Source organism: Bos indicus x Bos taurus, chromosome 4, assembly GCF_003369695.1.
Source record: "Bos indicus x Bos taurus breed Angus x Brahman F1 hybrid chromosome 4, Bos_hybrid_MaternalHap_v2.0, whole genome shotgun sequence".
In the NCBI taxonomy this organism is placed as follows: Eukaryota; Metazoa; Chordata; class Mammalia; order Artiodactyla; family Bovidae; genus Bos; species Bos indicus x Bos taurus.
The window spans coordinates 79307730-79330681 of record NC_040079.1 but is presented as its reverse complement, the minus strand read 5'-3'; the positions used below and the strand labels follow the sequence as shown (position 1 = coordinate 79330681).

General features: G+C 36.9%; 1 protein-coding gene across 17 annotated transcripts in view; it reads right to left on the bottom strand.

Moving 5' to 3' along the window:
- LOC113891585 (platelet glycoprotein 4) overlaps positions 1 to 22952 on the bottom strand; it is a 93790-nt gene that overhangs the window by 21751 nt on the left and 49087 nt on the right. For 13 of the 17 annotated variants that reach the window (XM_027539794.1, XM_027539797.1, XM_027539800.1 and 10 more), the window contains 3 exons: positions 13977 to 14062; positions 12369 to 12576; positions 1775 to 1935 (listed from right to left, as the gene is read on the bottom strand). In XM_027539794.1, the coding sequence (XP_027395595.1) occupies positions 1775 to 1935; positions 12369 to 12488 (281 nt within the window). In that variant the 5' untranslated portion in view covers positions 12489 to 12576; positions 13977 to 14062. Of the gene's footprint in view, positions 1 to 1774; positions 1936 to 12368; positions 12577 to 13976; positions 14063 to 15204; positions 15310 to 22952 lie in introns of all 17 variants that reach the window. The other 4 variants (XM_027539806.1, XM_027539803.1, XM_027539802.1 and 1 more) reach the window with 2 other exon arrangements.

Here is a 22952-nt window from a genome sequence, read left to right as displayed (position 1 = left end):
TCTCAGGGTATGATTTTTAATCTGTTATGGTTTGGCGGTTTAGTCGCTAAGTCATGTCTGGCTCTTGAGACCTCATGGACTGTAGCCCGCCAGGCTCCTCTGTCCATGGGGTTTCCTGGGCAAGAATACTAGAGTGGGTTGCCATTTCCTTCTCCAGGGGATCTTCCCAACTCAGGAATTGAACCCAGGTCTCCTGCACTGCAGGCGGATTCTTTAACAACTGAGCTATAACGAAGTTTAGTCAGTTATACTTAGATTGTATTAGGTCATACGTGAGTTCTAGATTTTCAGAGTACATGTTTTTTTGGAATAAGATATTCAGATATCTTATTATATCAGGTTTTTGATAGTTATCTAAGAAGTATAAGACTGAAAAAAAATTTTTTTTAATATTTCTGAAAGTAAGATTATTTTCTGTAACAATGAAAACCAAGACTTCTTTGACCGAGTTGTGAATAGTCATAGACATATGTCTGAAGACAGGAGATGGGGATAATTATTAGGATGGAATAGTACCATGGCACTCTACAGCTTATATATTATGTTATAGCAGCAGGCATCACCCTCCCAACTACTGTTACTTCATTATATTTGAGCAAGAGTTGCTGATATAGAAATAAATTAATGCATGGAGAGGAAAGAAATTATATAATTATAGACTACCTAAAACAAGTAAGAAAGTAAAACTATGAATTATAAATCTTTACAAATATGAACTTTTGTGATAATACTTGATTATTGTCTATAACTAGTTGTAATTATCCTTGAAAAATCATATTTATATAGCAAATGATACAACATGACTTAATTCTGTTCCCATATGGGGTCTATAAATGTCCTAATACCTGGCTAAGGTTAGTGTTTTTAGCACTTCAATCTATAATTTTGATAGGGGGAAAATGTATGCAAATATCTAGGAGTTACCAGTTTCCAGGATTTTGTCATTGTGGACAAACCATTTAACTTACCTGGTGTCAGTCTGATTTTTAAATTTACAAAATGAAAAGTTCTGGCTAATTATTTCCCCCTATATCTGATGGATCTTAGATTCTATTCAAAATGTGTTAAACTGTTAAGGCATGTAGATAAAGGTATTTTTTATTCAGTCTTTGTACTGGAGAAAATATAAGAATGAAACTACTGCATAAATACACTCTTAAGACCTGAAAAATAGTTTGAATAGAAATCCTAAGCAGGTATTTTACTTACATAGAAGTTTAATGCTGTGGTTAGCAAAACTGACTATGTACTACAATCACCCAGAGTATTTGTAAAACTCATTACCAGTCTCAAACCAAGGGTCTCTGATTCACTTGGTCTAAGGTAGGGCCTGAGAATTTGCATTTCTGCCTAGTTCCCAGGTGATGCTGATACTGCTGGTCCAGGAGCCATACTTTTAAAACTACTCATGTACCTACACTTTTCAATTTTAAGATTTTAAAATACTCATTTTTTAAATTTTTGATAGATTTTTTTCTATTTAGATGCATATTTCAGAGTTTTTAAAACATATATGCCACAAGTATAAAACACATGTGACTTGTTACATGTAGGGTAGTTAACTGATGCTGGTAAATTCATAATAAAACCTGTTTTTTAATTACCATTAAATCCTTAGATTAGGATTTTATGTAGGCAGAAACAAAATATTTCCATATATATTAATGGTAAGAAAATAATAAGTACATTTCAATACAATGACATTTGTCAAGTGAAAGCTTTTTCAGAAATACCTGTGTTCAAGGAAAGAGTGCCACGTATTTTGGCGACTCACCTGTATGTGTAAGGACCTCTTTGCTTAACTTTAATTTTGCTGCTGTTAACTGTCACTTCATCTGGATTCTGCACATCAAATATCCAAAACTGTCTGTAAACATCTGTGCCTGTTTTAACCCAATTTTTAAAAGCAATTGTGCCTTCTTCAAGGACAACTTCCTATGAAAAAGAAAATGTTTGGGTTATTTTTTTGTAGCCAATATGGGCACCTGTTGGGAGTTTAAAATTTTTCGTTAGTCAGTGAAAGACCAAGCTGAAGTATCCTGCTCATGAAAACCTTTGCAACCTGCCACATGCTTGCAACAGAAATGTTTTCAACACATTATGGTAGCAATCTCTTTCAGTCAGCCTTTTACAAGGAAAATCAGTGTGTAATATTGCAAACATGTCTGGTGATTGTAAGCCAACCATTGGCAAGCTTTAGAGTGACCCTATTTCAATATTGCAATAATTTGTAACTATTTATTAAGCAAGATTAAAGCATTTCAAAAAAGTACTTATCAGGTTGAATATAAATTTCTAATGTACCGTCAATGATTCAGACTGAAGAGGCAAAATGGAAAAACAGAAAAATCTAGTGGAATTAGAAGTTTTCTCATTTTCTTCAGAATTTGGATACTTCAGGGGAAAGTCAGTTAACATTTGTTAAGAAAAACACAGCTTTGATTTCTCCCTTTCAAAACCCTGATCAATGAGGCTTTCCTCTCAGTACATTTGCATAAACCTATTAGTACATGTTTCCAAGATTACAGTAGTCTAATTCATTATTATTTGGTTAATACTTTAAAAATAAAAGATGAAATACAGAAGTTTTCTTTTCTTTTTTTGTGAAATCAGAAAATCCAACATTAGAAGTATCTACTAGTTTAGGTATCTTTTAGTATGGATATATAAGTATCTATTAATAGTTTAGGAGCTGAGACAGAATAGAGAGTCACCAAACCCTTTAAGGTCAATTTTATTATCTGTAAAGTGAGGGAGTTACCATAGATGCTCTCCCAGGTTCCTTCCAAGGCTTTTACTCTCTGAGCAAGAAGCCTATGGCGCTCTAGCAGCTAATGGAGACAAAGGTGACTTTGTGGCAGGCAATGTTTCCAATTAACTACCTTGGAAGGAACACATACTCAGGTGTAAAGCTCCAGCTTACCCTTTTACTGCTAGAGGAAGAGGAAGGAAAGCATTTCACAGAAAATAAGCCTTAAAAAACCCACAAGAACAATGTCACCTGTTTGTTTAGTTCACCAGGAAGCATCAATTCATAGAATGATGGATCAGAAAAGGACAGTGAACATGAGCACATTTCTAGGAGAGCATGCTGACACTCTGAGAAACCAGGTATCTGGCCCGAGGGTCACTGAGGCAAATGCCTAGTGGCAGAATCACCATGAAGATCCTAATCTTGACCCTTAGGCTAGTCCTCTTTTACACCGAGTTACTATTTTTTGTTCCTGTCACCTCTGCACTTAGTTGGTAGAAGTCAAAGTGAATTAGCAATCTTCAGGACACTTGACTTATTGCTTAATGGAGAAAAAGAGAGAATTCCTTAGAGAAGAACAGGGCATCAACTAAAATGTCATTACAAAATCCTGTGCTGTCACAATCCTTTTACACTGGGTACATTGCGACTGTTAAAGCAGTGTGAGACCTTAGTACTTTTAACAAGCAATTGTCCTTGAAGATTGCCTTATTACTCCTAAAAAGTCTTAATTCCATAGCAAACCCAAATCAAGACAAAATTATGTATAGATAAGTATTATGTCTATTCTAAATGTAAAGGTGTTTACTGTAAATGAGCAGGGTTTTGAAGCTGAAATCTACATGGAAGCTGCAAGCTATTTTCATTTACCCGTTTCAGGAGACATTATGAGAGGAGAACACACATGAACATATACACATGCACATTATTGCTTTCGCACTGTAGAATCTTAAAGACTAGTATAATATCAATTGTTTATCATTACTTCTCAATACACATATTTTATTTGAATAATGTACTTGCTGCTGCTGCTGCTGCTGCTGCTAAGTCACTTCAGTCGTGTCTGACTCTGTGCGACCCCAGAGACGGCAGCCCACCAGGCTCCCCTGTCCCTGGGATTCTTCAGGCAAGAACACTGGAGTGGGTTGCCATTTCCTTCTCCAATGCATGAAAGTGAAAAGTGAAAGTGACGTCGCTCAGTCGTGTCCGACGCTTAGCGACCCCATGGACTGCAGCCCACCAGGCTCCTCCATCCATGGGATTTTCCAGGCAAGAGTACTGGAGTGGGATGCCATTGCGTTCTCCAAATAATGTACTTGGTGGGACAGAAATCTCCCTAAGGCTTGTGCATTTTATATAAAGAAACATTGTAACTGTATCATGTCTTTCTTCTAAGGGCCATGAGTTACTTTGTCTTATTTGTCAATCTGGAGATAACTTTTTTAAATGGGGAAGTTGAAACACAAAGAGTTAAAATGACTGCATTGAATTTCTAGCTTTAGAGTTAGGGTCATCAGTGTCAGACTTTATTTTTCTGGGCTCCAAAATCACTGCAGATGGTGACTGCAGCCATGAAATTAAAAGACGCTTACTCCTTGGAAGGAAAATAATGACCAACCTAGATAGAATATTCAAAAGCAGAGACATTACTTTGCCAACAAAGGTTCGTCTAGTCAAGGCTATGGTTTTTCCTGTGGTCATGTATGGATGTGAGAATTGGACTGTGAAGAAGGCAGAGCGCCGAAGAGTTGATGCTTTTGAACTGTGGTGTTGGAGAAGACTCTTGAGAGTCCCTTGGACTGCAAGGAGATCCAACCAATCCATTCTGAAGGAGATCAGCCCTGGGATTTCTTTGGAAGGAATGATGCTGAAGCTGAAACTCCAATACTTTGCCCACCTCATGCAAAGAGTTGATTCATTGGAAAAGACTCAGATGCTGGGAGGGATTGGGGGCAAGAGGAGAAGGGGACGACAGAGGATGAGATGGCTGGATGGCATCACTGACTCGATGGACGTGAGTCTGAGTGAACTCTGGGAGTTGGTGATGGACAGGGAGGCCTGGCGTGCTGCAATTCATGGGGTCGCAAAGAGTCAGACATGACTGAGCGACTGATCTGATCTGATCTGAACACCATCCATTTTTTTTTAGTAGTGGAAGTGGGTCCTAGAAAAACAGATATCTAATTCAATGTTGCACAATAATTTGGTAGTAGGTAATGGTGAATCCGGCATTTCACGCCAATCTTGTTTGGTTTTTATAAACCACAATTTGTACAGAGACAGAGAAAAATATTGAATCAGTCATAATAGGAATGAATTTCTTCTGATCCTAAGACTACGTAGGTACTAGAAATTTGTATAGACCTCTTTGACTATCAAGACTAAATATATCATAAGGTCCTCTTAAAAAGGAGCTTAAGTTCTTTGTGACTTTAAAAGGCCTTGATTTTAAATTGACTTTGGACTGTCTGGCCTATTTTGTGGATCTTTCAGTAAATTTGAAATACAAAGGTGAAATTATATGTACAAAAAAAAGTAATATAATTGAAGATCCTCTCCCTTGGCTGATACATACATCAGTATCTATCCCTGACTTTAAGTGTTCAGAGTATTTAGCCCTGGATTTAAGCTTAATGACTCGAGTGTGGCATGGTCTTCAGCTGAGTTGAAAGCCATTTACTTTGAAAGTTCTGTTTTGCTACATTAATTTGAAGGCAGATGTCTGGGACTGTAATACCCTCTATCTAGTCCTGTGGTCACTTGGGAAAGCAGTACTCATCCACATGATGGGCAACTTTAGTCTAACTATGTTCCTTTGAATGAACTATATAGAATACATATGCAGAAAATAATATTGTCCCACTTCTCAAGGTTCTTATATAGTACTGAAAGATGGAATCATATAAAGCAGATTTTAATCTATGAATAGATTTCCTTACCCTACTACCAACCTGACTAAGTATATTGGCTTCTTTACTCAAAGCCTAGAGTGAAAAGTGAAAGTGTTAATCGCTCAGTTGTGTCCGACTCTTTGTGACTGGATGGATTGTAGCCCATCAGGATCTTTTGTCCATGGAATTCTCCAGGGAAGAATGTAAGAGTGGGTTGCCGTTCCCTTCTCCAGGGGATTTTCCTGATCCAGGGGTCGAACCTGGGTCTCATGCATTGCAGGCAGATTCTTTACTGTTTGAGCCTCCTGGGAAGCCCAGAGTGAAGTGGTTAACAATGAAATAGATGCTATGAGTTTGATTCCCAGTTTGATCATATGCTAACCATTTAAACTTGGGCAGGTTATTTGATTTCTTGTACCTCAGCTTCCTTATTTATAAAATAGGGATAATAATAATATTGGAAATAATATGAGGTTGAATTATATGAAATTAATATTTCTGAAAGTCAATATAGGTGGAATATGGTATAATTGTATTATTTATTTCATTCATAGCATTCCTGCCTGAACCAGTCATGTGGCAATAACTCATGTAAAATCCTGTGACACTTCTGCTATTTAATCACTTCTATATTTATTCTCCATCCAGTGAAATCAAAACTTCCCTAAAAAGCAGAAACATACTGAAGAGAGTCTTTATCTTCTTCACTCACTACCACAATTTGTTCTGTTTAGAACCAGTTACAAGCAGTCTTCCTATGATCAAAACATTTTCTCCTATGTGTATACATGCTGAGAGAAAGAGAAAGCAAGGATTAGAATATTAAAGCCAGTTGTGCTAACAGTCAAAAAGTGGTTTTGGTCTCAGGTTATTATCAAGTCATCACTTAAGCCTCAGACTAACAACTGGTGGAATTGATTACATATAATGTGTTTCTGAAACTCAGGAAATCAGCCTCCAAGTGTTTATGTAAGAACCTAAAATGGGAGAGTTTTTATTTGGCATGAAAAGTATACTATGTTGATATTAAATTGGGCTGGAGGAAGAAAAGTACACATGCTGACTTGCTGTTTCTTAAAACATTTTTAAGTGATTTTATTATTGGAGTTAATATGCAAATACATGTTTAATCCATGTTTTACTATTTAAATTTAGAATTTATTTTATATTATTTCATGTTCTCATATATTAATATTAAATTTAGAGCAAATTCTACTATCTTTAACAACCTATATATGTCTGGCACTTTTTTGAGCTTTTAGATACTATAATAAGGTAAAAATTATTTTATCATATCTAGAAATAGTCTAAGCATACATCATGAAATTAATATATATGTGTATAAAGTTTACTGTCAAATATTGACTATTGCTTTGAAATTATAGTCATTTTAATAAGTCAAAATAATAATCATTTATGTTTATTTTATCTGGAAGCATGTTTTGGCTATGAGAAGATCATTTGTTTCAAGAATAGGGAAAGGAAATGGTGTAATTAAATGATGGTATGATTGAACATTAGTCTTTTAATTGAAAAAGATATCTTGATTTTCTATCTTGATGTTCCACGGTTAATATAATAGGTGAATTCAAACTATTTAAAATTGCCTGTTATATAATATTCAGCAATATTAATCAAGTGATATTTTATGGTGTCAGGTGATAAATTATCCTTTGTGAGTGGTGCCAGAACTTTGACCTTTTTCTGAAGTCCTTTGATAATTTCTGCTTTCCACATTTGTGGCAGCTCATGCCATTGACTTTTAGTCTATCTAGCAAGATTGCATAAATCTGCTGGTCCCACTCAATTCCACTAGGAATCATGATCTGAAACACTGGTATAAAAGCATTCAGCTATAATGCATAAAACCCTACATAATGCATAATTATCTATAATGCATAAAAACCCTACAAAATTTCCTTTGGAAATAGTGAATAAAGAAATATAATGGTAAAATGTATCGACTGTTTTATGCCATTTCAGATATTGGTATCAGGTGTCATCTTTGAGAACCACAAAGTATCAGAGTCCCAACTCTAGAGAACAAAATGAGATGGTTTTCTTATCTTTTTAAATTAAGCACTTTAATTTTTTATGGTGCTTATATATAGGTAATAACTTTGCCAATTTGCTGTTAGTCCATTAAATAATGCAAGTTACATGCAATGAGTTTTAATTGTAGAGAAAAACTGACTGGTAATATAACATATATATATATATATATATACACACACACATATATATATATGTACACATATACATACATATATATATACTGCCACTACTGCTGCTGCTGCTAAGTTGCTTCAGTTGTGTCCGACTCTGTGCAACCCCATAGACGGCAGCTCACCAGGCTCCCCCGTCCCTGGAATTCTCCAGGCAAGAACACTGGAGTGGGTTGCCATTTCCTTCTCCAATGCATGAAAGTGAAAAGTGAAAGTGAAGTCGCTCAGTTGTGTCCAACTCTTAGCGACCCCATGGACTGCAGCCTACCAGGCTCCTTGGTCCATAGGATTTTCCAGGCAAGAGTACTGGAGTGGGGTGCCATTGCCTTCTCCGATATATATATATATATGTGTATTTGTAAAATAGCAGCATTAACCTAAGTGCTCTTGTGGCAGGGGCAAGACACTTGGCTCTTTGTGCTTACACATAATTCAAAGATCTGACCTCTACATGTATGCCAAACAGATACATATGCTAATCTCATATTTAAAATAATTTTGTAAACTAAATTTAAAAGAAACAGTTTTATTTAAATGAAAAAGTCCCAACATCTTTACCTAATTAAAATAAGCAAGGTCAACACCGCTATATGATAATCTGAGAGCAAAAGCAGGCTGTCTTAACTATACTACACAGCTCCTGACCATTGAAGGGCTTCTGATGATGTCTTGAAGAGTGAAAGTGAAGTCGTTTAGTCGTGTCCAACTCTTTGCGACCCATGGACTGTAACCTATCAAGTTCCTCTGACCGTGGGATTTTCCAGGCAAGAGTACTGGAGTGGGTTGCCATTTCCTTCTCCAGGGGATCTTCCTGACCCAGGGATTGAACCCAGCTCTCCTGCATTGCAGGCAGATGCTTTACTGCATTGCAGGCAGATGCTTTACCATCTGAGCCACTTAATCTTAACCAAAAGGCCAAGAGGTGATGTCTTAGAGATGATGTCTTAGTCTGTGAATATTGAGCTGAGTTACAGTGTGACCCAAAGATTGCAGGTAAGCCTCATTTCAAAAATAAGAAGGGAAAGCACTCTATTTCTTTATTTTATCCCACTTTATTACTCAGCACTACTGAAAATATAATTTTAAAGTTATTAGTGACTGTGTTTTAACTACTATTTCCTTAATTTTCATCTGCCTGAAATAATTTTACTTTTTCCTTAAAAATTGGCTTCAAAATAACTTCTAAAAAAATTAGTCTATTATTTTCATTGCTTCATATAAAATAATTTTTCTGTTTTCTGTTGTCTTCCTACTTACCTCTGAATGCACAAATAGCGTAATAATTTCTCTGCTCTTTTGTCTCTATATTCAAACTCTCCTCAAACATATCTATTGTTTAGTTTTATCTGTATTCTCTATAATAATGCACAAATCTCTAAACCTTCCCTTTGAAATATACACTGATGTTCTTTTCAAATCATTTATAAAACCTCTGTGCTTTATTCTTCTAAGGTATGCATGCTTCTATCAAGAACACAACTGGACATCTTGTAGTTTGAAATTTTTACTCCTCTTTTCCCTATTTATTTAGTTCCTCTATCCATTGCATTCCATCACACATCAGTTCTACATACTCCATCACACTAGACCAGAGAGCCTTTTGTTTTGTGCAAACTGTGCAAAGATCTGTTTAAAAGTGAGTGTTAAATTCTCCTTGAAAGTGATCATGTCCTACATAACATTTCCTGTTTTTGGTCTCCTCACTTTCCAACACTTTCTGTTGTAGAATTAGAGAGTGCAAAATGTATAAATCATCTCATCTCTGCCTTCAGATTGCCTAGGTTTAGAAACTAACTCATATTCCTTTTGGCTGGGTGAGTTGACAGGTTGATTTAAGGTCTTGTGATGGTAGTACGTTCTCATTGATATTTGTGAAGATTAAATGAATTAGTATATATGAAGCTCTTAGTGGGACTAAAAAATGCTTTATTTTAGTATATAGTATAATATATTAGTATGTGTCGCATATAACTTACTAGTATATTGTATTGCCGTTTCCTTCTTCAGTATATTTGATACCCGTCTCTAAATGCAGATTTTGTTATATCTAACAACTACAGGTAAATATACAGTACTATTGCCTGTCATGTCATTAATTAGTCTTCTGCCTGATGCTCAAAAGTTTCCTAAATTTTACCCCATGTTAGTATCTTTCCAATCATCTTTGTTGTTATCTCTTTGGTTTGACACATTAAAAAAAATATTTTTCCTTCTATCGTCACAATATTTAGTTGCATGTCCACAACTTTTTCCCATGGCATCAAGCAGTCCCCTGACACTTTTATTGGAATGCTCTTTGGACTTTCAAAATTTTATACTTCAAAATCCAATTCAAGTCTCACCTTCTTCCTGAAGTTACTGAATACTCTGTGAAAGTTCTCTTTCTAAATAGTGTATGCTTTAGAATTCAAGTACAGAGTTTCACAAGTCTCTGTAGTTTTTTTTACAATATGCTTTTTCCCAGTTAAAATTTATATTTCTTGAGATAAATATTTATTCTCTCTTAGCCTCTATACAAATTTTTGATGTCTCAAAACTCTTATTTCCTGAAGATTAGGCATATGAACTTAGAGATAAATATTAAACAATTAAAATAGATGTTAGTGCCTCTCATGCTGTCTAACAGAGACTCTGTATGTATAATATTGTTGAATAATAAGAAGAAACAATAGATGATCACTGTTCGCTACTGATTATCAAGTATGAATAAAAAAAATCTTAGTCTAAGATAATGTAACTGGAAGATTATTGTGGCTTTTCTCTTCTGAAGATTAAATAAAAAATTATAGTCTGTGTGTCAAAATTTATCCTGTTCTCACTCCACAGATACAGAAGGGAAATGAGTTTATAGAGTAGAAAGGATATAGGACAGTAGCAGTTCTCTCTAACACGTTAGACACTCCACACCTCACCATCTCCTGTCTGTCTCTATTCAGCTATATTAATATCAAGAAAACTGGGAATTCCAAGGAAGGAGATGGTATTTAATGTATAATATTTCCAGTTAAATCCATGAGGTTACAATTTTGCTGTCAGTTAGCAAGAGAAAAGATAGAAATGCCTGTGTGGTTATTAAGCAAATATAGCATACAAGTATAGAAACTGTACCAAAAATGTCCTATTTCTTAATCTGTTGTACTAAGACAATAGCTATAATAATACAGTCAGAAAATTTTTTTAATTTATAGACTAAGCATTTAGCTGAACAAAAACAAACCAAAAAAGCTTTGGAAAATAGTAACTTCTTGTCCTGGATAACTAGATTTGAAATTAAATCTTCATATTGAGTCAGGCAGTGCTTTAGTGAAAAATAATTGTAATTATTTAAACTCCTAGTAAGAGTAGGATGTCAAACATGGGTGAATGGATGAGACAGATAAAGGTCTTGACAGGAACAGAAACTCCAGTATGTTGTTGATCTCCTCTGTACATTGTGCTTACTGACATCTAGACCACTGGCATCTGAACCAGGATGACAGCTGAGGCTAGCACTCAGATAAGTTTATTTGGCCAGCATTATATTTTAAAAATAAACATACATGCCTCTGAGCAGGGCACACACTTTTAACTTCACAGTAGTCATTGTCTTGTTTTTATATTGTCCTTGGTAGCTTTTTTAAAGGCTTGTCTCCAAACCCTGAAGTTATTTGAATTTGCTATCCCTGGTTTAGGACTCCAGCAGATCTACATCTCCTTATGTCTAGTCTTCCTTTACTTTATCAATTAAAGTTGGTGAGTATAAAGCTGAATTAGAAGGAACTAGGATGAGAGACAGATTCTAGTTTGTTGTGCAAAGCCTATGTATTGTCACTTTATTTTTAGTTAAATCTGTAGTGAACTTGTTTGTATACATACATATATATATATATGCACACACATATATATACACACATATACATACATATATATACTGGGATATGTTCTGCATAACATTTCTGAAAATATTTTCTAAAAGTCCCTTATCAACCTTCATCAGTAGGAAATGTTTATAAGAATCATATTAATATTATACACATATATAACAGTTTACCAAACAAAAATAAAATTTACCAGTTTTACCAAATATTCCTAAGTCAATATTAAACACAGTTTTAAGTTATATACAATTTTTCTTTAATCAACTGTAACCAAAGGGCAACTACTTTTATAAATGTACCCTCACAAAATAACACTCATTTCTCATTCAAAAGCATATGAAAAGCATATCAGCATACTCTTTGGACATAATTTAATGGAATTACTTCTACTTATCTGCATACCTATAATAGTTTTTATCAGAAATTAAATATTTAGACTTAAGATGACAGTGCATTCATACAGAGTATACATCATACTTTGATTACTTCTCTATCATGTAGAGTTTCAGTTGTTCAAAATCACCTTTGTGTTAGACACAAAATTGCTGGTTATAATGAAATATAAAACAGGAACCCTAAGCCAAACACAAATCAAGGTAGACTGAATCAGGATGAAAAGAAATATTCTTGATACCACTTGTACCTTTTTAATTGTCTTCTCAATAAGCATGTCTCCAACTGGCATTAGAATCCCTCCAAACACAGCCAGGACTGCACCAATGACAGCACCAGCAATGAGCCCACAGTTTCGATTGCACCCCATTTTTCTTGTTCAAGGAAAAACTGAGGTTCAGCACCTGCTTCTTTCCAACTCCCGGGTCTGATGAAAGTGGTTGCCAAGAGGTCTAGTTCTGTCATTAAAAGAGATCATAAAACAGAAGCATAAATATCAGTACAAAAAGATCAAAGTACAAGGAAAACGCAACTGAAACAAATCATTTTGCCAGGTATAAACAGATTTTTTTTTTTTAGAAAAATTTCTAGATCTTTTTTTTTTTTAAACTAAACCTACCTACTGGTGGTAGAAACAATAAATATCATCACACAGAGCATTTCCTCAAAATTCTCCTCTTTAATTTTTTTTCTGTGGATGATTAACATACTGAAATCTTATCTATGTAGAAAATGCTTATGTACTCTTGCCCTATGCCTACCTTCTGTCAGCCTGGGACACTCATGGATATTTTTGCCCTCTATCTGGCTTTTCCACCTAAACACAGCCATTTGCACAGCACTACATAGGGAACAACAGACTGGTTCCAAATAGGAAAAGGAGTACATCAAGGCTGTATATTGTCAGCCTGCTTATTTAACTTATATGCAGAGTACATCATGATGCTGGAAGAAGCACAAGCTGGAATCAAGATTGCCAGGAGAAATATCAATAACCTCAGATATGTAAATGACACCAGCCTTATGGCAGAAAGTGAAGAAGAACAAAAAGCCTCTTGATGAAAGTGAAAGAGGAGAGTGAAAAAGTTGACTTAAAGCTCAACATTCAGAAAACGAAGATCATGGCATCTGGTCCTATCACTTCATGGCAAATAGATGGGAAAACAGTGACTGACTTTATTTTGGGGGGCTCCAAAATCACTGCAGATGGTGATTGCAGCCATGAAATTAAAAGACACTTACTCCTTGGAAGGAAAGTTACGACCAACCTAGCCAGCATATTAAAAAGCAGAGACATATTACTTTGTCAACAAAGCTTCGTCTAGTCAAGGCTATGGTTTTTCCAGTGGTCATGTATGGATGTGAGAGTTGGACTATAAAGAAAGCTGAGTGCCGAAGAATTGATGCTTTTGAACTGTGTGTGGTGTTGGAGAAGACTCTTGCGAGTCCCTTGGACTGCAAGGAGATCCAACCAGTCCATCCTAAAGGAGATCAGTCCTGGGTGTTTAGTGGAAGGACTGATTCTGAAGCTGAAACTCCAATACTTTGGCCACCTGATGCAGAGAGCTGACTCATTTGAAAAGACCCTGATGCTGGGAAAGATTGAGGACAGGAGAAGAGGATGACAGAGGATGATATGGTTGGATGGCATCACCAATTCAATGGACATGAGTTTGGGTAGACTCCGGGAGTTGGTGATGGACAGGGAGACCTGGCTTGCTGTGGTCCATGGGGTCACAAAAAGTTGGATGAAATTGAACTGAACTGAACCTGGTATTCTCCTGCAAATTGAATGTGGGTTGACTGGAGTCTATTCCATCTAAATGCCAAACAAGAACGGTAAAAATTTTTTCTTTACCTTTTTCACAATTAGAAAGATACAGTTTTTACAGTAAACGATCTGATGAGTCTTAGAAGGAGTCAGTTCTTCTAATCAGTGGTAACCTATCAGTTAAAACAAAAAAACACGAGTAAATTAGGGAAATACATTGTCAGAAAATTAATACTACACTACTTTCTAATATCTCCAAAATTATAATCACTGTTAAAAGAAAATTCCATTCTCATGGATATTGATTTCATGCTTGAATTCTTTCTTATCAACTGTGTTGAAAACGTTGAAATATTTTACATAATATTTTCACTTATTTTTAATAACTGACTTTTATATCTTCTAAAGGTGAACAGAACTTGAAGAAAATATGTACTGTAGAGTATATCTAGATTCTGTAATAGGTATTGCTTTCTTACTAGCCTGAAATACATATATTTTAACATATTCAAGAGCAATAGTGTTCCTTTTGTTGTAGGGAGCTGATTCATAGGGCTTCCCTGGTGACTCAGTGGTAAAGAATCTGGCTGCCAATACAGGAGATGTGGGTTGAGTCCCTGAGTTGGGACAATCCCCTGGAGAAGCAAATGGCAATCCACTCCAGTATTTTTGCCTGGGAAATCCCATGGACAGAGGAGCCTGGTGGGCTACAGTTAATGAGGGTGCCAAAGAATCAGACATGCTTAGAGACCAAACAGCAACAACAATAAACTGATTCATAACAATTCTGTTAAAATCAACTAGACTGTGTCAGTATGTATGTCACTTAGTCTTATCTTTGGAAAAAAATTCTCAGCGTAATAAGTAGATCCTATGGTAACAAGACTTTATCATTCAAATACCTAAAACATACTATTTGAGCAGTTTGATTGCAGTAGGAAATCTATACTAGGGTTGACCTGACATTGATAAACAGAATGTGCTTTGTAGCTTGGAAACAAATACTCCCTACTTCAGAATGCCCTTGCCCAAGGAAGACAAAAATTGCAACAGATTGGAGGGACACACAATATTTTTGTCAGTCTTGTAAGGATAATAGTAAAAATCATACTTTGTTATGGTTTCAGATTTTTCCCTCCATGGCTTGGTTGTGGTTACAGTACCATTCTGATGGTTTTAATAGTATTTCTTTCCACTTGAGTAAGCATTTAATTTTTTAAATGTACTAATTGCATAGCTAAGAAAATTTTAAGAATAATGTTAAGAAAATAAAGGAATAAGACTTTCCCTAAAAATGGAAAAAGGCAAATCTTACAAACTTTTTTCATTCTTCAGGATTTCCACTCGCTTATACCAAATACCTAGGATGATCCACTGTAAATCAGGATGAACGAACCGATTCACACTGAGGTCCTGGTGGCTAAGAAGTTTGAATAGTCATTAATGTCACATGTTTTTTCCCAATGTAAACAAAACACACAAGCCTAAACAAGTGATTTACTTTTCCTGTGGAATTTTATGTCTCTGAGCAAGTTGAGTTGTTGTTGTTTAGTTGCGAAATCATTAGCAACTCTTAGCAACTCATGGGCTGCAGCACACCAGGCTCCACTGTCCTCCGCTATCTCCTGGAGTTTGCTCAAATTCATATCCATTGAGTCCATGATGCTATCCAACTATCTCATCCTCTGCTACCCCTTTCTCCTATTGCCTTCAGTCTTTCCCAGCATCAGGGTCTTTTCTAATTAGTCAGCTCTTCACATCAGGTGGCCAAAGTATTGGAACTTCAACCCATCCTTCCAATGAATATTCAGGGTTGATTTCCTTTGGGATTGACTGGTTTGATCTCCTTGTAGTCCAAGGGACTCTCAAGAGTCTTCTCCAGCCCCCTAATTTGAAAGCATCAATTTGTTGGCATTTGGCCTTCTTTATGGTTCAACTGTCTCATCTGTACATGACTACTGTAAAAACCATAGCTTTGGCTATATGGACCTTTGTAGAAAAAGTGATATCTTTGCTTTTCAGTACACTAAGTTTGGCATAGCTTTCCTTCCTTTATTAATTGGTTGGGGGTAGAACCTGCCTGCCAATGCAGGAGATGTAAGAGACACAGGTTAGTTTCCTGGGTCAGGAAGATCCCCTAGAAAAGGGAATGGCCACCCACTCCAGTATTCTAGACTAGAGAATTCCATGGACAGAGGAGCCTGGCGGGCTACAGTCCATAGGGTCACATTGGTCATGACTGAAATGATTCAACACAAAGAATGAAGAATAACATGCTCCCTCCTATGGCTTTGGGTAGGATTGTCATAATACAGTGGAATAAATTATTTAAACTTGATAATAATGACTAGATATTCTCAAGTAGAATCTCTTTTCTACTTGTGAATATCATTCAAGTGTGCTCTACTGTATGTAAGAGACCATATTCAGGGGAGCTTATCAAGCACTATTTTACTGAATGCCCATCTTATAGACCATTCCCCAGTTCTCATCTGTAAGTTATATTTGAGGTAGACATCAAAATACAGGGTTCCAAACTGCTGTAATTAAGGGTGGGAGACTCAAGATGAAACCAAAGTGTGATTGGCCATTTTCTTGTCAGATGACCATGGGCAAGCTATTTAATTGCTCTGTTCCTCAATTTCTTCATGTGTAAAGTAAGATTATAAGATGAGACTCCCATTTTTTCATTTAAGCAGCTGAACTGGTTCTTCACTCAAATCCCTACATGGAAGACCAAGCCAAGTGACTTAGATTACAGCATTTGTGGGACCACCAAGACCCTGATTCCTAACTAGGTTTCCTGCATCCCACCTAGCTCTATTTTGTCCCATGTTTAGGATGCTTGAGGAGCATCTCTGTAGAAACCTGTGGATTGCAATTCATTAAAAAATTGGACAGGAAATCCTGAGGGTCAAATTCTAGTTTCGTTTATATAACATCAGGAATACAACTCAATCATCTCTTTTGGAAAGGTATTTTCTACATAAATGCCACAAAATTATTCAATATTAATGTCCTTTGCAGTTATGTCAGATGGAATATAAAATGATTTTATTTTTTTTTCTTTTTTTTTTAAGCCCTGTTGCTTTTATTTATTTATTTTTTTTAATAGAAAATTATTTAATTAGTATACATGTGTTCCCCATCCTGAACCCTCCTCCCTCCTCCCTCCCCACACCATCCCTCTGGGTCGTCCCAGTGCACCAGCCCCAAGCATCCAGCATCGTGCATTGAACCTGGACTGGCATCTCGTTTCATACATGACGTTTCACATGTTTCAATGCCATTCTCCCAAATCTTCCCACCCTCTCCCTCTCCCACAGAGTCCATAAGACTATTCTATACATCAGTGTCTCTTTTGCTGTCTCATATACAGGGTTATCGTTACCATCTTTCTAAATTCCATATATATGCGTTAGTATACTGTATTGGTATTTTTCCTTCTGGCTTACTTCACTCTGTATAATAGGCTCCAGTTTCATCTACCTCATTAGAACTGATTCAAATGTATTCTTTTTAATGGCTGAGTAATACTCCATTGTGTATATGTACCACTGCTTTCTTATCCATTCATCTGCTGATGGACATCTAGGTTGCTTCCATGTCCTGGCTGTTATAAACAGTGCTGCGATGAACATTGGGGTACACGTGTCTCTTTCCCTTCTGGTTTCCTCAGTGTGTATGCCCAGCAGTGGGATTGCTGGATCATAAGGCAGTTCTATTTCCAGTTTTTTATGGAATCTCCACACTGTTCTCCATAGTGGCTGTACTAGTTTGCATTCCCACCAACAGTGTAAGAGGGTTCCCTTTTCTCCACACCCTCTCCAGCATTTATTATTTGTAGACTTTTGGATCGCAGCCATTCTGACTGGTGTGAAATGGTACCCCATAGTGGTTTTGATGTGCATTTCTCTGATAATGAGTGATGTTGAGCATCTTTTCATGTGTTTGTTAGCCATCTGTATGTCTTCTTTGGAGAAATGTCTATTTAGATCTTTGGCCCATTTTTTGATTGGGTCATTTATTTTTCTGGAGTTGAGCTGTAGGAGTTGCTTGTATATTTTTGAGATTAGTTGTTTGTCGGTTGCTTCATTTGCTATTATTTTCTCCCATTCTGAAGGCTGTCTTTTCACCTTGCTAATAGTTTCCTTTGATGTGCAGAAGCTTTTAAGTTTAATTAGGTCCCATTTGTTTATTTTTACTTGATTTTAAAATTACAGATCTTTTATTTCTGAAATGGATATAGGTGTGTGTTATTTGTCTGTTCCCAGATTCTGTGCCATCACCTAGTTGAGAATCTATCTGACCTTTCCCAGAATCATTATCCTTTCTTTAAGCAGTCCCATGGACTATAGGGAAGAGTCCCGAGGGGCAAAAAGTCCCCCCAAATCTTCTGGATGACCCAATGTGTTCTTTAGCGCCTTCCTCTCTAAACATGCTACTACTACTAAGTCACTTCAGTCATGTCCGACTCTGTGCGACCCCACGGATGGCAGCCCACCAGGCTCCCCCATCCCTGGGATTCTCCAGGCAAGAATACTGGAGTGGGTTGCCATTTCCTTCTCCAATACATGAAAGTGAAAGTGAAGTTGCTCATGAAAGCTCATTATTATGCCATCCAAGGACCCTGTGCCCAGAGATGTCAAGTTATCAGCAGACCTGGGTACTGCCTAGACTCTGTCTGCTTTGAACTCAAAACTGAAGTGAGATAGTGCACACAGCCCAGTGCTGTTGAATCAAGTTCATCAGAAAACAGAAGTGTCAATGATTTATTCTGCTAAATTGCATGCTTAGACAGTTACTAGTCTAACACTGGTCTGGATGATATCTAAGCAAAGATAGTAGTGTGACTCACATTCCTGCATACATGTACTGATATTTTTGACAGAAAGAGATTGACTTTATGAACTTTTTGGCCAGCTTATTTCGTTATCTTGATGCAAGTTTTTTTTTTTTTTTTCCTCTAAAAATAGGCAAGATATTTTATATAAATGTAATCCTTCTTTGGAGAAGGCAATGGCACCCCACTCCAGTACTCTTGCCTGGAAAATCCAATGGACTGAGGAGCCTGGTAGGCTGCAGTCCATTGGGTTGCTAAGAGTCGGACACGACTGAGCGACTTCACTTTCACTTTTCACTTTCATGCATTGGAGAAGGAAATGGCAACCCACTCCAGTGTTCTTGCCTGGAGAATCCCAGGGAGGGGGGAGCCTGGTGGGCTGCCGTCTATGGGGTTGCACAGAGTCGGACACGACTGAAGCGACTTAGCAGTAATCCTTCTTTATCAATGGCTTTGCTTTCCATGGTTTCACTTATCCACAGTCAAAAGCGGTCAACTGAAGCTAACTGAATCCTAGAAAGTAAAATCTTAGCACCAAACCCTAAGTAGTAAAATCTATCTCTAGGTTCAGGCACCCACTGAGGGTCTTGGGTTTATCACGCTTCAGTGCCTTGTCACCATGAGTAAATATTGTTATTATAATCATATTTCAAGCTTATGCTTCATACTGCTGCTGCTGCTAAGTTGCTTCAGTCGTGTCCAACTCTGTGCGACCCCATAGACAGCAGCCCACCAGGCTTCACCGACCCTGGGATTCTCCAGGCAATAACACTGGAGTGGGTTGCCATTTCCTTCTCCAATGCATGAAAGTGAAAAGTGAAAGTGAAGTTGCTCAGTCGTGTCTGACTCTTAGCGACCCCATGGACTGCAGCCTACCAGGCTCCCGCATCCCTGGGATTTTCCAGGCAAGAGTACTGGAGTGGGGTGCCATTGCCTTCTCACCGCAAAATTACAAATACAAGTTGACCTTTGAACAACGTAGAGGGGTTATGGACAATGCAGGCGTGGAAAATCCACATATAACTATACCATCAGCTTACCTGTGGTATCCAGCCAACTGCATATATTGGATCAGGTTGTACTGTAGTGTTTATTCAAAAGATACTCCATAAAAGTGGACTGACAAAGTTCAAACCTATTGTGTCCAAGGGTCAGCTGTAATTTGTGCTTTCCCAGGAGGCTCAGTAGTAGAGAATCTGCCTGCCAATGCAGGAGGTGTGGATTTAATCCCAGGGTCATGAAAATCCCATGGAGAAGGAAATGGCAACCTACTCCAATATTCTTGCCTGAAAAATCCCATTGGACAGAGGAGCCTAGCGGGCTACAGTACATGGGGTTGTTGCAAAGACTCAGACAGGACTGAGTGACCGAGTATACATGCCACTGTAGTTTTATTCACCTGAAGCAAAGGAGGAACCAACAAATTAAATAGGACGTGCACTGAATACATGAGAAAAGTTCAGGTTACTCAGCATGCTGTACTCAATAACAGCTTTATAAAGTGTAGTTCGTCTCCACTATTCTCTCAGATGTAGCTATTTAGAGCAGATAAAATTTGCATTTTGCACACTTGGTTTTCTTAGTCATATAGATTCTTTCATAATAAAATTTATTTTATTTGCTAATTTTAGGTTAAATTTTATTCTTACCCTTATTTCTTCATTAGAAATAATAATTTACTGCTTGCTTCAGTCCAGTTCAGTTCAGTTGCTCAGTCGTGTCCGACTCTTTGCGACCCCATGAATCGCAGCACGCCAGGCCTCCCTGTCCATCACCAACTCCCAGAGTTCACCCAAACCCATGTCCATGTCCAGTCAGTGATGCCATCCAGCCATCTCATCCTCTGTCGTCCCCTTCTCCTCCTGCCTCCAATCCCTCCCAGCATCAGAGTCTTTTCCAATGAGTCAACTCTTTGCATGAGGCAACCAAAGTATTGGAGTTTCAGCTTTAGTATCAGTCCTTCCAATGAACACTGAGGACTGATCTTTAGAATGGACTGGTTGGATCTCCTGGCAGTCCAAGGGACTCTCAAGAGTCTTCTCCAGCACCACAGTTCAAAAGCATCAATTCTTCGGTGCTCAGCTTTCTTCACAGTCCAACTCTCGCATCCATACATGACCACTGGAAAAACCATAGCCTTGACTAGACGGACCTTTGTTGGCAAAGTAATGTCTCTGCTTTTGAATATGCTATCTAGGTTGGTCATAACTTTCCTTCCAAGGAGTAAGCTGCTTGCTTAAAGTACTTCAATTTAGAAAACAAAAAATTCACATATACAGGAAAGAAAACTTATTTTTGAGACTTACAAGAAGAAAGATGAGAAAATAAAGACATTGTAAGATCCCACTAATCCCATACCTTTCTTGTCTGTGTCCTGTCAGTTCACAGACCATAAATCCTACTCTTTTTGTAGAGTTTGTGAACGTAACTACACGTGGGCTGTTTATTTTCTTGCTGTCAACAGTGTGTTTCTAGATGAACTTATGAGTGTTATGCCTTTCCATTATGTTGGAAACCTGGTGGTCGGAACTGAGACTAAGCTTTAAGTGTCCACATAAGTAGGTCAGAATAGTCGAGAAACTTCCCAGAGAATTTGTGATTATTTTCATCTGTGTATAGTGCTGCGTTTACTTGGAAACTCCACCCAGAAAAAGGCATGGCCAAGAGGTATGGTTTCCTAGGATGCGAACTGTGAAACTTTAAAACAGTTTCATATTACATACTTGTGCTATGAATGAATGCCAGGACCTGGATGACATTTTCTGACTCATGAGTGAATATCTCAAATTTCCTATTCTATCCATAAGCCTTCCTTCTGCTTTTCATCAGAATAGGAAACCAGATCACATCTCTGTTTTCTACTGGACACACAAGTAATTCTTTTAATACACAACCTTTTCCTCACCAAATACAGTATTTGCCAAAAAAACTCAGGTTTGGAGTTTGGGGGCGATTAATTCAACAACAGGTTGAATGTGAAAATTAGCTTTCCAAATTAAGTTCCTTTTCACACTGTTAATTTACACGATATCTAGGTGTGTTTTCAAAGCCACGATTCCCTAGACATGAGCAAGATGCAGATTCATATCAAGCTGGTTAAATCAGTTATTTAGATCTGGTTGTGTTTCATCAAGTGAATACAGAAGGTCACTAGATTAGTACTTACTTTACCTGCAATCGCAGCATATGAAGGTAGTTAAAAGAAGAACTATTCTGATCAAAGTGGGCAGGAACTGTGGCCCTTTCCCTTTCTAGTCACATCTCAGTTGGGCTCTGAGTCATCCCCACAGAACCCTAGGGCTCTGTGGAAAATGTTTAAATAACTACATTCGGAAATCTTCATCATCTTCTCTTATTGAAGTTACCATAATCTTTTTAATGTATATGGGCATTTTCATCCTATCAGAATATATGGAGGTAAATATATATAATAGAAAATATATAGATATCATAATATAATACACTTCACTAAATTATGCCTTTCAAATATAACAACTTTTATTTTTGTGGTAATCTTAAAATACTTAAAACAGTAATTACATTGACTTCAGTATCACATTAAATGTTCTTCTAGAAACACACCAGTCTTTTGGAGTAAGTTTTAGAGTACTTGATTATAGAGATTACTGTAGATTTGAAATGATTCTTTTAGAGTCTTATCAGTTTAAATAGAATCATCTAGAACCATTCTTGATTTTTGAATCCTGATAGAAACGCTATTGTTTCTTTTTCCCCAACCCAACTCTTACTATGAACAGAAAGATAGTATAAGATTTTCAATAGTTATTATTCTGGGCTTTGAATTCAAGTAATTTAGGTTTTATTCTCAGGCTAACATTATAGTTTCTCTGTGGCTCAGTTTTCTCTAAAATGGATATATATACAGCATATATGGTTATAAATGTCAAGTAAAATTCAGTGAGAATGAATAAAATTTCCTATCATAGCACCTGTTATGTTATTTGAAATATAGGAAATATATTGAACCATAACATAACAGTAAAATATTATTGTGAATTGGCCAAGTATTTTTAAAAATTCTACTAAATGTGTCTTTTTCATAAATAATAAATGATCATTTCCAAAACTCTTAGAATACAATAAAATCTGCTGAGATGGCTTATTCTTAAGTATACAGGGGTTTAGAATATTATGTAAATGAAAAATCAACTCCTAGGTTAGAATAATTCCTCAAAACTTTCAGCCATGACTTGGGCCAC